Raw genomic sequence first — 17,093 nt, 5'->3', positions numbered from 1 at the left:
GAGAAATGGCAATTTTCCCATTGTCATTAGAAAGGGGTTAAGTTTTTAGTGTTTGTTCCACCAAATCTTCTCACATAACTTTGTCTTACATTTGCAAGACTGCTAGGGAATTAAAGGTAAATGGCAAACTTTTATTCTTTTAAGGGTCAGGAAGAGGCTGCTAATAATTCTACAGTTTCTATCCATGAGCTATTTACAGGGTTTTCCTTTAATAATAAATATTTCTAATAAACTCCTTTGTTAGGGGTATTACCATTACACCTAAAAGTTAATTACTTCAGAACAGATGTCTCTCCTAATGAGAATAGTAGAGAAAACACTGGACATAGAATTCCATTAGAAGATCTAAGAAAAACTTTAAAGCTTGAGACAATTCCTAATTGGAATACTAAACTACAATATAATGAGGTACAAAGGAACAAGAAAAAAGGAACCAAAGATTAGCTTCAATAATTTACAGCTTTAAGTCCTTGGTAAATCACTTGCTTTAAAACTTCTACCCTTCTGAAAGGCTTAAGGGACTGTTAAAACATCCCAGAAATCTGGCTTCCAATGTATATTCATTCAGAAAACAAAGTTAAAACTATGTGCCCGATCCAAGATTAGTATGGTAGAAAACCAGTGGGTTACACGTATCTACCAAGTACTGTGTCTCTCTAGCCCACATGTTCTGGGAAAGCACAAGTGGGAAAGTTAGTTTGAATCCTGATTCCAAGCTAAGACAAGTTTTAGGAAACCTAAATTACAACTTCTAAACTCTTACCAAAATGACTTTTATTTGTATCTGTTACATAAACAGGGAATAGCAATTCATGGCACTTAGTAATTTGTCCAGACATGAAAGAAGGTTTATGCAATCAGTAAATGCCATTTTGAAAAGGGTCTTCTGTCACAAAATGAAAATAGGCCTGTTCAGTAAATTCTAATACTATTCCCTCAGTACTTTACAAATGGAATTTTCTTCTACTTGTATCCATTTCCCGGGGCTGAAAGGGAAAAAAAAAACTTAGTATGAACAATCCATAATTAACAATGCTAAAAAACGATGGGTTTGTCTCAGACTGAATAGTCAGTCTTTAGGTCTAATATAAAAGGTATTGGAAGTTACTGTTCCAATATATTTGTGTATAAAATTTTATCATACTTAAGTGAAATTCTGCTTACTAGACAAAAAAGAGAACATGTTTTAAAATACTGAAGTTTTCAGTTATGACTTAGGAGGAGGATCTCCGAACTTCTACAAAACCTCTATAGAAATAGTTCTCAAGAATGCAGCAGAATCATGTTATAACACAGGCTTATAAACAGATTGCTGAGTCCCACTCCCTAAGTTGCTGATTCAGTAGGTCTGTGGCCCCAAAATTTGCCTTCTTAACAGGTTTCCTAGGTGCTGTTGCTGGTCCCACTTTGAGAACCACTGATCTTTGGGATACTTCGGATGAACCAAGATTAGTCACCAGACCCAAACACCGTATCAGAGATTGGTTCTTTCTAGCTCATGGGGAAAGAAATTCAAAAGTGTAACTTAAGGGATAAACACCCGAAGCTTAAAGTACATGGTTTCCTTCTCATTCCACACTTTAAAAATTACCTAAATGGCTTTTCAAAGAGTAAGCACATACCTTATGGACCCATTCATATTCTCCATATTTAGAGTCAAAGGTCCCTTTCTGAAGAGATCTTAATTTTAAGGTAAAACGTGGTCCAAGTTCCTGAATTCCCACCTTCTTTTCACTCTTGAATATGTATCTTCAAAGATAAAATGAGAGAGTTTTAAGGAAATTAGTCTGAATGAACCCAACTGTTATTTCTTTCACATTATGACAAGGTTCAAAAGATAATTTATTTCTCATCTACAATACTTGTCACAATACATTAGAAAACAGGATTATATTGAAAATGTTATTTCGTGATTGAAGTCAAAGCCCAAGGAGGTCAAGTATCTTCCTCACCTGTGAAATCTAAAGAAGATATAATCTCGTTGATTGTGGAACGTGGCAACCTGCCTTCCAATAAACTGAGGGTTATGGGGAAAGAGAGATGCAAACATACGTCCAATAGAATGACCCAGCCGTGTTGTAAAATTATTCAGAATTATTTCAGGTATGTGTTCTGTGGGGTCCTTGCCTCTTCTCTAGAAAAATGATGAAAAATCATAATAACTAAGTTAATTGGCAAAACCATATCTCACTGCAATTTAAAGTTTTAGAATTTACATGACAAATTTGAAAAACTTGAAAGTTATTCTCCTGCATAATGACCAACTACCACAGATGACTTATCAAACCCATGAAATAAGATATATCTAAAATTATTTTATATGCCGTGAATGCCACATAAAGAAAATCCTATTAGAAAAGTAACATGTTTCTAGTAATGAAGGCTATTTGCCTGTCTGCCTTAACTCAATTACAATTTCACAAGAAAACTGTCAGTAGATAAAACTATTGCTTTAATCAGGAAAGCAAATGCCATTATTAAAATCAATCATCTATAAATTACAGCATCTACCAGTCAAATACTATGAGGAGACCAGTGCCAGTCAAGGAATGCAATTAAAACTTACCTTAATTTCTTTACGCAGACGAACACTGCTCATTTTAAAATGAGCAGTTGGGCCATTTGGCAAGTGACTCAAAATTAATCCATCTGTTCATAAAGCTAAGAATACGTTGAACTCTGTAATCTAAATCTTAAATTGTTTAAATAACTGGTCCTCTGGATGCCCAAAGGCTCTTAAAAATCTGTAGCTAGGAATAGGTGGGTGCATGCATTCCTCTGGGTTAATGGAAATTTTCTTACCATACCCCAAACTCAAGACCCATAAGTCAACCTAAATTTTTCAGAAAAATAGATTAACCTATAGTTGTCCTACTGTTTCTCTTTTCACAATGATAAATAGCTCATCATCACCCTCAATAGGGTTATGTCGGGCATTCAACTAAAGCAGACGAAAAAAACAACTAATGTCCACTACTCTAACAAGAATGATAAGACAGGATAGGATTCTAGAATAATTGTAGCGTTGTAAATAGAATGTTCAGAGGCTTTAAAACGCTAAAGATGTACCTTTTATATGTTTGTATATACATTTGTTTTATATATTTGTAAGATAAGGATATGCTGTCAGCTTTGAATATCATCCCAAAAGACCAGACACTCCTAAGTTCTCTTCTTGAAACCAAGGTTATTAGTGTTTAAGAGACAAGCTTTTACTCTTGAGATTACTGTACCACAAATGAAAATCAACCAACTAATAAGTATTTACTGATTGTCTACCATGAACACAGAATTGTGCTAGACACTCTAAACTACAAATTAAATATAAGACACCTATCTACTCAGCAGGGTTAGCAGCCCAAGGGTTTTAAAATCTAGCCATATTAAACTATTTGCAGATCCCCAACTGGGTCAGCTCTTTCAAGCCTCTATCGTTCAATTTTGGTCTTCTCTCTGCACTGGACATTCTTCCTCTACCTTATTCACCTCATTCACCCTTATCCACGTAGACTGAGCTTAAGCATCTTTCTCTGTCAAGTCCTTCCTCCCTGACATCTCCAGGGCAGATTTTACCACTCAGAGTATGCATTGTATCCTGTATTTCTCTCTTTAACTGTACTACCCATACTATATTTTTGTTAGTTTATATGTCTGTTTTCTCCTACTAAATTATGAATTCCCAGAAGCTGTCTCTTGCTCATCTCTATATCTTTTACTACAGATTAAAATTATGTCTTGCCTAGAGGCTGTGCTTGATGAATGTTTGCTGAATGAAAAGGAAAAACTAGTTCATAGAATCTTGGCTAGAGATACATAATTTTCTGGTTTAAAAAAATTATGTTTTGAAAGTTATAGGGAATATTTCCTTATTCTTTTAAACATATTTTAAATGGGAGTGAAGGTAAGACAGGACCCCTTCCTTAAAAAACAAAGGATACTTGGTGTTTTACGATCTTCATTAATAACAATTAGATCTGTGAAATCTCTTGAGATACACTGTGGAATAATTTTTTTCAGAGCCAGTCCTCTTCTGTAATAAACATGTGAATTTGGTATAACTGTGGATAGCTGTTCACAGAGTCGTACTGTTCTCTGTAAAACAAAATTACAAAAATCCTCAAGTGAAAAAGAAAAATCTTATACGGCATACATTTGTAAGGAAAGGAGTAATGATTATTGTACGACAGTGTTATTAACAGAGAGCAAGGCTAGGGGAAGAATGAAAGCTGAATAGTGTTTCATCCTTTATCAAAGGCTGATCATCCTAAAGCAATGGTTCTCAACCTGGGGGTGATTCTGCCCCACCAGGGGACTTCTGGCAATGTCTGAAAATATTTTTGGTGGTTACGACTAGTGGTGGCGGGGGGGATGGCTGCTACTGGTATCTAGTGGAGAGAGGCCAGGGATGCTGCTAAACATCCTACAATGAACAGGACAACCCCCGGAACAAAAATTATACAGCCCAAAATGTTAACATTGCTAAAGTTGAGAAACTCTATCCTGAAGAATAGGTGCTTAGTGAACCACAAATCACCAGTACTACATTTTATTTGGCTTATTCGAAGGCGTTATCTAAGGCACTTACTAATAATTTAACTCTTCTGAACAGAGTTCTTTTAAATAGTCTAAGTAATATAAGGAAATTAGGGATTCAAGAACTGTACTAATTGATGTATTTATTACCCCATGAGGTCTATCTGATGTCGTGATGAGAATCTTGGGAGAAGTTTGCCTGTTGAAGTAAGAAGCAAATTCATCTGTAGCTTCATCATATGCAACCTGAGAACAGAAAAAGAGAGAATTTTACATCAAATACTCTACTGGGCCAGAATTTTAAAAGTAGTTCTAGAAGGAATCTATGACAATGACTACCTAGCTGATAAAGGATTTAAAAAGAAAGACCAGGTAGGACTTAATAGCAACATGAAGACATTGGGTGACTTCCCCTCTGTAGAATACAAGTATAAAACTGGAAAAAACTATGAAAAACAACTTCAGGACACAAACTGAGATGTGTTTATTCTTGAAAAATGGCTATAGCTGTAGACAAGAATATCAGGAATCTTGCCTAGAGCTATTCCATTTCCCCCATCAACGGGTTGGTGAAAACAGTTAACTTTACCAACTTCAGGTCTGATGGTAGACAAGAACCAGCAATCTTGAATCCATAGGTGGTGGACTCGATTCAGGGTGGGAGGGGGTGTATGTATGAAAACCCTAGCTTTGCCAGTCTAATGTTATAGGCCTAGTTCAGGGTAGGTGTGTACCAGCCAGAAATTTAAAGGAGAGCTCTGCAAGTGAAAGAGCCATAGAGGGGCTGAAATAATCTCCCCACAAATCTCTGGCTGACAGCTAAACTCCAATGGGAGAGACGTGAGAATCCAGTGCACATGAAAGGCAAGGGAAACTTGAGAACTGGCTCCAGCTTTGGATGAATTCCTCAACACATACAGCTCAGTTGGCAGAAGGTATGTATGTCTTAGTGGCTCAAGGTGTCTCAACACAACCTCTGTCCAAATCACTGGCTGACCATTAAGCCACCTACACACAGGGACAATCCCTAGAGAGTCAGGTTAAAAATAACAACAACAAAAAAACAAGTAGAGACATAGCGCCACTGTCAGGGAAACAGATTCCACAGTTTAAGTCTAGGCAAATTACTAAAACAAAAAAACCTGATAATGCTTAAAAAATAAAACAATCCAGAGATACTGCAATATGTTATCTAAAATGTCCGATTTTCAACCAAAAAATTAGATATGCAAAGAAACAGGAACGTATGAGCTATAATCAGGAAAAAAGCAGTCAATAAAAACTGATTCTGAGTGGGTGCAGATGTCGAATTTAGCAAAAATTTTAAAGCAGCTATAATAAATATATTCAAGGAATTAAAGGAAAATATGGACTTAATAGCATATCTGAGATGGCAGAAAAATCAATAAACTAGAAAAAAGCTTAATAAATATTATCCAATCTGTACAATAAAGAATCATAGAAAAAGGAGCAAAGCTGGAGAAACTTGTAGGACAATGTTCACCATTTCAACAGTGTGTGAAAAGGGATTCCCATAAAGAGAGGAGTGAAAGGGGCAGAAAAAAATATTTTGAAGAAATAATGGCTGAAAACTCCCCAAATTTGATGAAAAGCTCTATAACTTACATATCCAAGCTCATCAAACCCCAAGTAGGATGAAAAGAAAGAAAATTACCCAAACATATCAGAGTCAAACTGCTAAAAGCCAAAATCAGAGAAAATTTTGAAAGAAATAAGAGAAAAATAAATCATGTACAGGGAAACAATGATGATTAATGGCTGATTTCTCATCAGAAATAATGAAGGTCAAAATACAATGGAATATATTCAAAGCACTAAAAGAAAAACAAAAGTCAACCAAGAATTCTATATCCTACAAAATTATCTTTGAAAAATGAAGGCAAAATAAGCACATTTTCAGATAAACAAAAACTGAAATAATTAGCTATTAGATCTTCTATATAAACAAAGACCTAAGGAAATCCTACAAGCTGAAAGAAAATGACACCAGGTGGTAACTCGGATCCAGATGAAGGAAAGAAGAGCACTGTAAATGGTAAATATGAAGGTAAACATATAAGACTCTGGGTGTCTGTACACTCTTAATTTCTTTAAAAAAACATGAGATTGTTTAAAGCAGTAATTACAACACCGGGTTTACAACACACACAGACGTACAAATGACAGTAACAGCACAAACAATAGTGGAAGAAAAGAAGCTATACTGGTGCAAACATTTTAGGAGAATTATGTCAATATTTACTTAAGGTGGATTGCGATAAATAAAAAATGCATGCTGTAATTCCTAGAGCAACCACTAAAAAAATAACTACATATATAGCTTAAATGATTAAGAAGAATTAAAATAGCATACTAAAAAATATTTATTTAATAAACAAGGAAGCAGTCAAGGAGGAATAGAAGAAAAATAAAGATATAACATATGTTAAAAAAAAAAGCAAAATGGCTGATATAAATCTACATCAATAATTAACATTAAATATTAATTGTTAGACTGAATAAAAAAGCAATATCCAACCACATGGTATCTGTAAGTGACTCCTGAAATTCAAAGACACAAATTGGTTGAAAATAAAAGCACAGGAAAAAAAAGATATACCATGCAAACAGTAACCATAAGACAGGTTAAGTAGCTATATGTACATCAGACAAAATGGACATTAAGAAAAGAAATATTGCTAGGGAAAATAAGGGGCATTTAATATTGGATTATGGGTCAATATATCAGGAAGATATAATAATTACAAATGTATATGCGTCTAACAAAAGAACCCCCCAAAAAACATGAAGCAAGATTGAAAGGAATGAAAGAAATGAATAATTCAACAATTATAGTTGGAAATGTCAATACTCCTCTCTCAGTAACTGATAAAACTAGACAGAAATTCAGCAAGAATATAGAAGACACAATCAAGGAACTTGAAACAACTCTTATAGCAATCTACCTCAAAACAGGAGAATACACGTTTCCCAAGGGCACACAGATCATTGTCCAGAACTGATCATATACTAGGACATAAAACAGTCTCTTCAATTAAAAAGGACTAAAATCAAACAAAGTATGTTCCACAACCACAATAAAATTAAATCAGAAATCAACAGAAGAAAGAAATCTGGGAAATCCTCAAATATTTAGAAATTAAAGAATACACTTCTTAAAAATCGATGAGCCAAAGAAGAAATCACAAGAGAAATGAGAAAATATCTTGAAAAGAATGAAAACGAAAACACAATAAACATATCAAAATTTATGGGATGTGGTTGAAGCAATGCTCAGGAGGAAAACAAGAGCTTTACATGCTTATATTAGGAAGAAAGAAAAGTATAAAATCAATAATCTAAGCTTCCATCTTCAGAAGCTATAAAAAGAAGATCAAATGAAACCCTAGATAAGCAGAAGAAAAGAAATAATAAGGATCTGGGAGAAACTAATGAAATAAAAAAATACATCAAACAAAAAACTAATGAAATTATAAGAAATCAGCAAATCTTCCATTAAAAGACATTACTGAAGGGGCCGGCCCAGTGGCGTGATGAAGTTCACATGCTCCGCTTTGGTGGCCCAGTTGCAGGTTCAGATCCCCGGTGTGGACCGACACACCGCTTGTCAAGCCATGCCGTGGTGCCGTCCCATATAAAGCAGAGGAAGATGGGCACGGATATTTGCCCAGGGCCAATCTTCCTCAGCAAAAGAGGAGGATTGGCAACGGATGTTAGCTCAGGGCTAATCTTCACCAAAAAAAAAAAAAAAAAAAAGAGAGATACTGAAGATTTGAACAATAATGAAAGTAATACATCTTAAAACTTGTAGGCTATACAAAAAGTGGTACATAGAGGGAATTTTGTGGCCTTAACTGCTCAAATTAGAAAAAAAGATGAAAGATGAGCTAATCAATCAAATAAATAAAAACAGAACAAACTCATAGTGTAGAAGAAAAACAATAAATATAAGGGGAGATATAAATGAATTAGAAAACAAAGATTCAACAAGAGGATCAAAGAAAAAAGTAGTTTGAAAAGAATAACAAAATAGATACATCTCTGGTGAAAAGCCCATGTAAATAATATAAGGAATGAAAAGGGGACATTACTGCAGTCTCACTCATGAACACAGATATACATATTCTAAGCAAAGTATTAACAAACTGAAACAATGCATAAAAAAAGATAAAACATCATAGGTAAACTGGATTTATCCCAAGAATGCAAAAGAGGTTTAACATTAGAAAATCTATTTCATTTACTACATTAGTGTAATAAAGGAGAAAACTGCATACTCGTCTCAACGTCTGCAGAAAAAGTGCATAATAATCTCAATATTTGCAGAAAAAGCATCTGATAATATTCTACATGCATTCATGACAAAACAAACAAAAAAACCCCCGGCAAAAAAAGAATAAATGGAATTTCCTTAACTCATAAGGAGAATCTACCATTAATGGCAAAATATTAATGATGACATATTAGAAGTATTCCCTTTAAAATCAGGAACATGGCACAGACGCCATTATTGTTTTTTCTATTTATTTGACATTATGCTGGAGGTTCCAGTCAGCAAAAAAGTGGGGTAGGGGGAGAAATAAACTGTTAATGGATTGAAAGTAAGAAACAAAATTTACTTATAGAAATGAATAAACATGAAACGAAAACAATACTCAAACAAATTATTAGAAATGAATTTGGTAAACCACTGGTTAGAAGATCACTATCCAAAAATCAACTCTATTTTTATAAACCAGCAAATAAAACAATTTTCAAAAAGATGTGATTTATACTAAGAAGAAGAAACATAAGTTAAGCAGGAATATCTCTGACAAGATTTATGTGTAAAACTTGTATGAAGAAAATTATGAAATTCATTGAAATACATTTTCAGTATTTAAAGACCTAAATGAAGCAATATGTAGAGAGATCCTTAAAATCACTGATCTGATTTAGAGCAATTTATAATTTTATATGGAAGAGCAAAAGTGCAGGCAGAGAACACTCCTGTAGAGAGGGATCTGAGGATAGGGGTGGGGAGAGGCGTCTCGCCCTAACAGATATCAAAACTTATCACGAAGCTAAATAATTAAGAAAGTGAAAAACTGATACAGTGACCAATTGACTTAAAAAAATAGAAAGCCCAGAAAAAGGCCCAGCTGATATGGATACCTGATATATGACACAGCATTACAATTCACTGTGGGGAAAGGTTGCACTACTCCAAAAAGAGGGCTGGGGAAACTGGTGATATATAGGGAGAGGAGAGACAGGGCAGGGGAAGAAAGAAAGAAATTGGTTTCCCTTCTCACACCAAACAGAGAAATGCTTAAGTACATAAATGTGAAAGGCAACTATTCAATTCTTGTAGGAAAAAAAATATGAGAATATATCATCACAGGATAGAGAAAGATTTCTTAAATATGACAAAAAGCATTAAATATTTAAAAAGTTTAAGTCCCAACTATATTAAGGACTTTTGTTCATCAAAAGACACCATAGAGAAGGTAAAAAGAGAATCCACAAATTGGAAGATACTTGTAACACATGTAATGGTTTAGTATCTAAATTATAAAGTTCTACAAATCAGTAAAATATAATACAGGATGGAAAATTGGGCAAAAGACATAAGCTGGCCATCTCTCTATTGAAAACACAATATACCCATGAAAAGATGCTCAATCACATTAGGAATCAGGGAAATGCAAACTCAAACCACAATGAGTTAGCCCTTTATCACTCGTCTGAATGTGGATGACCAGAAACATTGCTCCTATACTACAGAGGACAAAATGATACAACCACTATTTTGGAAAACATTTTGGCACTATCATGTAAAGTTGAACATTTACACACCCCATGACCCAACAAATTCTTACCCTAAGCAAATATTTAGAGAAACTTTTATAAATATGTAGCCTTTATATGCCTATGATTCCCAATTTGTCTCCAGCCAAGACGTCCTCCATGTCTAGTCAATGACAATTCCTTGCTTCTAATCGCTCAGGTTAAAAATCTGAATACCATCTTTGAATCCTCTTTCTCTCACACCCCATATCCAAAAAATTCTAGTGATTCTAATTTCAAGACACTCCCAGAAAAAAACCCCAAAACCTCAGAATCAGAATAATTCTCAACACTCACTGTAACCACCCTGGTCCAAGTCAACAGCATCATCATCACCTCTTTCCTGGATTACTTTAGTAGCTTCCTAACTAGTCTGTTTACCTCTCTAATTATATTCTCAGAACAGCAACCAATTAACTTTTAAAAATTAAGTCCGACCACATCACTCCTCTGTTCAAAACCATCCAATGGCTCCTCATTTCACTAAGTGTAAAAGCCAAAGTCCTCATAATGGCCAGGAAAGTCACTGATCTGGCCTCTTCCCTTTCCCATACTTTCCTGGCACCTCTTCTACAACTCTCCCCTTGCTCACTTAATTTCAGCCTGCTGGCCTCCTTGCTGTGCCTCAAAAACATAGTAAGCATGCTCCTGCCTTAGAGCTTTTGCATTGGCTGCTCCCCCATCCTGGAGTACTTTTCACCCAAAGATGGCTAATTTCTTTACATCCTTGAAGTCTTTGTTAAAAGGTCATCTTCTCAATGAAGCCTACCTGATCGCTGCGTATAAAATTGCAACTCTAACCAACAGAAAAATGGGCAAGAGGCACGAACAAATAATTGATTAAAAAGGAAGAAAACATGAAAATATGTTCAACCTCATTCATAACTAGAAAATAGCAAATTAAAACTACACTGAGATACAATTTCTTACCTATCAGACTGGAAAAAAATTATTTGTAACTGCAACATCTTCAGTGAAAGTTTGAAGAGTAACATATATTGACATAATCTCAAAGTATCTCCCCCCACCCAATACTTATTAATTACAAAGGGAAAAATAGTAGCTATGGTGGAGAAACCTGGCAGACATCACTTTGATCAATGGATGCAAGTTAACATAGCCAGTAATGGGAAAATCAACAATATGTGACTAGTAAGAGGCACTGAAAAGAACATAACATCACATCTGTAGTATTCTTGTCAAAAGTACATAAACTGAATATAATCACGAGCAAACATCCAACTCATATTTAGTGAGATTCTACAAGAATATCTGGTCTGTACTCTTCAAAAAAGTCAATATCATTAAAGGCAAAAAATGTCTGAGGAATGTTCCAAATTAAAGGAGGTTAAAGAGTCATTATAATGGAAAGGAATACATGAGCTTGGATTTTTCTTTTGCTAAAAATGACATCATTGGGTCAAAACTGATGGCACCTGAATAAATCTAATATACAGATTATATTAATTTTAATTGTCTGATTTTGATAACGGTACACTGTGCTTATAAAAAGCACACTTGTTTACAGGTAAAACACACTAAAGTATATAAGAGTAAAGGAGTCTCATGTCTGCCACTTACTCTCAAGCATTTCAGAGAGAATATAAATGAAAACCAAGTATGGTACAATTTAACACTTAGGAAATCTGGGTGAAAGATATACACGAAGTCCTACTTTTCTATTAAGTCAGAAATTATGTCAAAATAAATAAAATGTACACACACACGCACTCCTATATATATAAAATTGCAAACTGTCTCTATTCCAGGTAGTCCTGAAGCTCCTCTACCCTATTTTTTAAGTTGAGTAACCTATCATCGGCTAACGTATGCCAATTTATTTATTTTATTATGTTTATTGTCTCTCTTCCTAGAATGTAAACTCTGAGCAGGCAGAAATTTCATGTGTATATGTGTGAGAGTTTGAGAGTGTTTTGCGCACCGATGGATCTCAAGTCCCTAAAAGAGATCCCAATACATAGCAGGCAATCAATAAATATTTAGTGGAGAACCGACTGACTGACTGAATGAATGACTATACCACGAGAGATGTGAAAGAATGTTGATAATAGCACTGTTTGAAAGCAAACAAACATAACAAAACCAAGTTTCCTGTACAAAAATTAAAAAAATATATACAAAGTTCTTAAAACCTTGATTCTCTCACTGTATTGTCGCAAACTATTTAAAGGGAAAATGTGAAAAGGGGAAGATTATCTTGAACCAAGAGTTTTATGAGGACACAAAAAATACTACCAAATGTTATCCTCAGGTATTAAAATGTCTAACAAGTACTGCAAAAAATCTATAGTATGAGGAATGTTTTTCAAATGATATAAAAAAAATTTGAAGTACTATACAGAGATTAAATGACAAATAAAAACTTTACCTAGGCGCAAAATATAATACATTTCTAGAAAATAAATAATTACTGCTTTTTTCTATACCATTATTGGGAAATTTAATTATGAAATAATTACAGCAAATACTAATATGCCAACAGTATAGCTGAATCAGTCCATTATACAACTTCACCAGCCAGTACTTTAAATTAAACGTCAACATATGAACAGATAATTTATCAAGTGTGGCCATCCAAATTTATTTAAGACTTCTAACACTACCTCTTCATCATTAGGGTCTACTGTCGTTTCATCATACACTCGTTGGTTGTCAATGGTCTTGGGTACAGGCTTTGGTGGTGCCTAAATAAGGGAAAAAAGATTAAGTTTTAGAAGTATTTTACATTAACTGTTCATTATGGTTGGGGAAGAATAACAGAAATCTGTAAACAATTCAAAAACTCAATCTGTTCCTCATTTCAACCCACTGCTACATCAATCCTAACAACGATATTGACCAAGAGGCTTTTTAACGCTTTGAGCAGAGACACACACATACTGGAAGAATTGCTAACACCAAATGAAATGGCTTAAAACCAGGCAGAAGCAGCAGAGAGAAGAAATTGGGATCAAAATAATTATCCGCTAAGAAGAAAAATATCAAACAGAATGGAAAAAATTACAAAACTACATGTATACGTAGCTTTGTTCCAATACTTCTGGAAAGCTATTCAGAAATATATAACAAAAGCTACAAATCTGTTTCTCTCTGCTGAACTAGTAATTCTAGTTTGGGGTATTTATGGTAAGGAACAAAAGGAGGGAGCAATTTATCCAAAGAAATATGTAGTTATCACTATTGTTAATGGAAATGAACAGCACATAGGGCAAATGTCCAACAACAGGGTAACGACTGTGGCACTTTAACAAAAGGAATACTGTTAGAATCAGCAATCACACACTTACTTAGACCAGATAATTGTGCAAATGAAATGCTAAGGAGCAGGAACACAGAACTGTAAGCATATGCTAACGAAAACTAATTCAAGACACATGTACACTAGCAGAGATACGCAGAAATATGAACTGATGAACTATTTAGGATTTTGTTTTTTATTACTCTATGAAACAATACTAAGTTTTAAGTAATTTTTTAAACAAGGCAGTTCTAGGAAGTCATCGTTCAGTCCAAAAAACAAGAATGGTGATATTTTCAAATGGTAATCAGCATACTAATTTGCTGTAACTGACTGATTACTGAGAGTTAAAAATAGACTTAACAGGGCCGGTTGGGTGGCATAGCAGTTAAGCGCGAGAGCTCCGCTTCGACAGCCCGAGGGTTCGCAGGTTCGGATCCTGGGCACGCAATGACGCACCGCTTGTCAAGCCATGCTGTGGCGGCGTCCCACATAAAGTAGAGGAAGATGGGCACGGATGTTAGCCCAGGGCCAATCTTCCTTGGCAAAAAGGAGGAGGACTGGCATCGGATGTTAGCTCAGGGCTGATCTTCCTCACAAAAAAAAAAGAGGGACTAACATTGCTTGTTACGGATGTGCAAGTCAAAACAGTGTAATATTGGTAATTTCATGTGATTTAACCTAATACTATTAAGAAAACGCATGAAAGAGCAGAGTGTTTTATTTGTATACAGTCTTTATATTTTTCCCTTCCTCAAAAACACTTATCCTTATTTGGTACCTCATAAGAGATGAGGGTGAAAGAGTTGCACGTTTTTAAAATTTTAAAAGTATAAATCATAACCTAGAACTAATTATAAATAAAATGAAACAAAATAAAAATAACTTAGCTGTGCCATAATGTAGAAGTATTTAGTAGTTCTTTTTAAAATTTTCAATAGAAAGGTTTCACTTCTTATCAATACCACAAAAATAGCCAAATTCTTTCTTGATGCATTATCTCTGCTCTCTTCTTTGCCATATCCATCCAGGTATCTCACCTGCTTCCCACTTCCCATTCTCACTCTTCACAGATTCATATCCTCCGTGTCACCTCTCATTCCTACACACCCCAACCCTACAACAGAACAGGCTCTGTCCTGCCTTTCCCCAGCCTTGCCTGACAAAGAGTTTTTCCTTCAAGTCACAAGAACTCCAGCTATAGGCCTAAACTGAGGAGTTTCTTCATTCCCAAAGTCAGGGAAATGTGTCTCTGCCTCTCAAACACATAAAGTTAAGTAAAATAAGCAAGTTGAAGCATACATACCATTTATGTTAAATGTTGAAAACATGCAAAACATCATCGTGTTTATTGTTTAGAGACACAAACATACACAGTAAAGGTAATAAAGAAGTACATGGGAACAATAAACAGCAATTTCATGAGTGGTTATCTTTGGAGGGGAAAGCAATTGGGAAGGAGTACACAAGGGGCTTTGAATATTATTTGTGAATGCATTACTTCTTAAGCTGAGTAAAGGATAGAAAAGGGTTTGTTATATTATTTTTATACATCTGAACTATTTCACAATAAATTTTAAAACAAAAGTGATTCAACACTATCAGGGAGCATTCCTTAATATAAGACAGAAAGCAGATGGCTAAAAATTTTATTTACCTTATCACCAAGAGCCTCTCTCTCTTTTTTAAGTTTTTTCTTAGCTGCCAACTTTTCCTAAAGGGTTTAAAAAAAAGAACAATATTAAGAAACCACCATTTACATCACAAACACGTACTGTAGCTACAAATTACTAATGCTATGAACACTCAAACTGAGCAATCTCTGTAATGTCTTAAAATAAACATCCTGACAGATTTTCATGCCTAAATTATTATAAACCAAATGAGCTGGCCAAGCAATAGGATTTCTTTAGCAAAAACCTTGCTCCTTCAAAAAAATCTAAATTGGCAAGTCTGAATATTTAAAATTTCACTAGTTTATCTTTTACTGTAAAACCTCATATCAAATGAAAGTGCAAAATGTGTATCTAAACAACTTAAGTTTTTGTTGTTTTGTTTTGCATTCCTAACAAGTTGCATCCTAAAGAAAACCATGGCTATGCTGGTTGCTTCTCTTGGAAAGTACTAAAAATGGGAATGAGAGATGAGTTTTCAGGTTGTTTCCAATAAAACCATCACTAGTTATCCAAGTATTTCATAATCAAAATATACTTTTAAAATTATTAAGAACTTGTAAGTTGAGTTAGGATTGTCTGTACCGTAAATTTGTATCTTCTGGAGATTTCTGAACAGAACGCTTGACACACAACATAAAATACTTTTTTTTCCCCACTGTCTATTGACCCTCAATCCATTTCAGACTGGAAATTATAGTCCTAAGAGGTCTTCTAAGACACCCTTTTCCCATACTCCCACACCAGAATGGGTCAGATGCTCCTTCTCTGTACTTCAATAGCGCTTTGGTACTTATGATGATGAAGACTCACTCCAGGGCCTCAAAAAAGTCTAGTAAGAGGAGGCAGGCAAACAAAAAGAACATTGTGTGTGTGAACTTTTATGATGTGCAAAAATAAGCAAATGCTTGCTTCTCATTTTGCAATTTAACCACAAATGAGCACTGTGACTTTGGGCTTGATTTATCTCCTCATATTTGTTTACCTCCCAGAACAGTATGAGGATGACGCTGACAGTTACTAGAAACTTTACAGTACTAATTTCGGTAAGAGATGCTGCAGGAATCAGAGAAACATCATTTTGGATTTCTGTGCTGCCAGCATTGCAGATTTTCGGAATTAACCGGCGGTAGGTGGACGATAAGTGGACGCAGTGAAGCGGTAAGCAGGAGTCTTTTGCCTCCTGTGTCAAGAGAGGGTAATTTTCACTACTAGGAGGGCGGGACGTCTTGCTTTCATTCTCAGCCCTGGACTCTAGGAAGGAGTTGGTAATGAAGGGAATCCCTGACGCTCAGGCAAAAACCTAAACCTAGCGCGAGTCCCCAAAGCAGAGCGAGGGGACCAGAACACAAGTGCCTTGGCCTCACCCGCCCGAATTAAATCGCCGTCGCCCGGGCCCCCAGGTAGGGGTGACCGCGCATGTGCAACACTACCACCCAGCTACCCCCGCGCCCGCGCGAGGAACAGCGCGCACGCGTCCTGCCGCCTCCGCCCCTCTCATACCTTCCGCTGCTGCTGTTTCCACCGCGTGAACATTAAGTGTCGCCGCTGTTTGTTCTTAATCTCCGAAATGCTGAAGCCTGGGGGAAAGGCAGCCGCTCTGGGGGGTTGGACCCCGCTTTCCGTTGCCCCATCCTCAGCGACTGCGGCCTCCTGAGGTTCTTCGGTAGCGGCTTTGCGTTTCAGACCTTTCTTCCCGCTGCCGCCGCTCTTATCCCCGGTCTTCGCCATGGTGTTCGCTCTTTGGCGTCTACGGAAACGGAAATAGCTGTGTCCTC

General features: G+C 35.7%; 1 protein-coding gene across 1 annotated transcript; it reads right to left on the bottom strand.

The window, feature by feature from the left end:
- Positions 1-757: 757 nt before the first annotated feature.
- On the bottom strand, positions 758-17,055 carry RPF1 (ribosome production factor 1 homolog). Its single transcript, XM_058538391.1, has 9 exons — positions 16,819-17,055; positions 15,300-15,356; positions 13,008-13,088; positions 4,684-4,779; positions 3,939-4,092; positions 2,567-2,649; positions 1,953-2,134; positions 1,623-1,749; positions 758-986 (listed from the first exon to the last, which is right to left on the bottom strand). Exons 1-9 carry the CDS (start codon positions 17,044-17,046, stop codon positions 945-947), a joined length of 1,050 nt encoding a protein of 349 aa, XP_058394374.1. The 5' UTR covers positions 17,047-17,055; the 3' UTR covers positions 758-944.
- Positions 17,056-17,093: the final 38 nt, after the last annotated feature.

The sequence above is a fragment of the Diceros bicornis genome, chromosome 4 (genome assembly GCF_020826845.1).
Source record: "Diceros bicornis minor isolate mBicDic1 chromosome 4, mDicBic1.mat.cur, whole genome shotgun sequence".
Lineage (NCBI taxonomy): Eukaryota > Metazoa > Chordata > Mammalia > Perissodactyla > Rhinocerotidae > Diceros > Diceros bicornis.
The sequence above is the reverse complement of the archived record's forward strand: the minus strand, read 5'-3'. Positions and strand labels throughout refer to the sequence as shown.

Coding starts and splice junctions, on each gene's coding strand:
- RPF1 (XM_058538391.1), bottom strand. CDS start 17,046: ATGGCGAAGACCGGGGATAAGAGCGGCGGCAGCGGGAAGAAAGGTCTG. Junction 13,089..15,299: donor GAGAGGCTCTTGGTGATAAG/GTAAATAAAATT, acceptor TCCCTTATTTAG/GCACCACCAAAGCCTGTACC. Junction 4,780..13,007: donor TAGACCCTAATGATGAAGAG/GTAGTGTTAGAA, acceptor TTCTGTTCTCAG/GTTGCATATGATGAAGCTAC.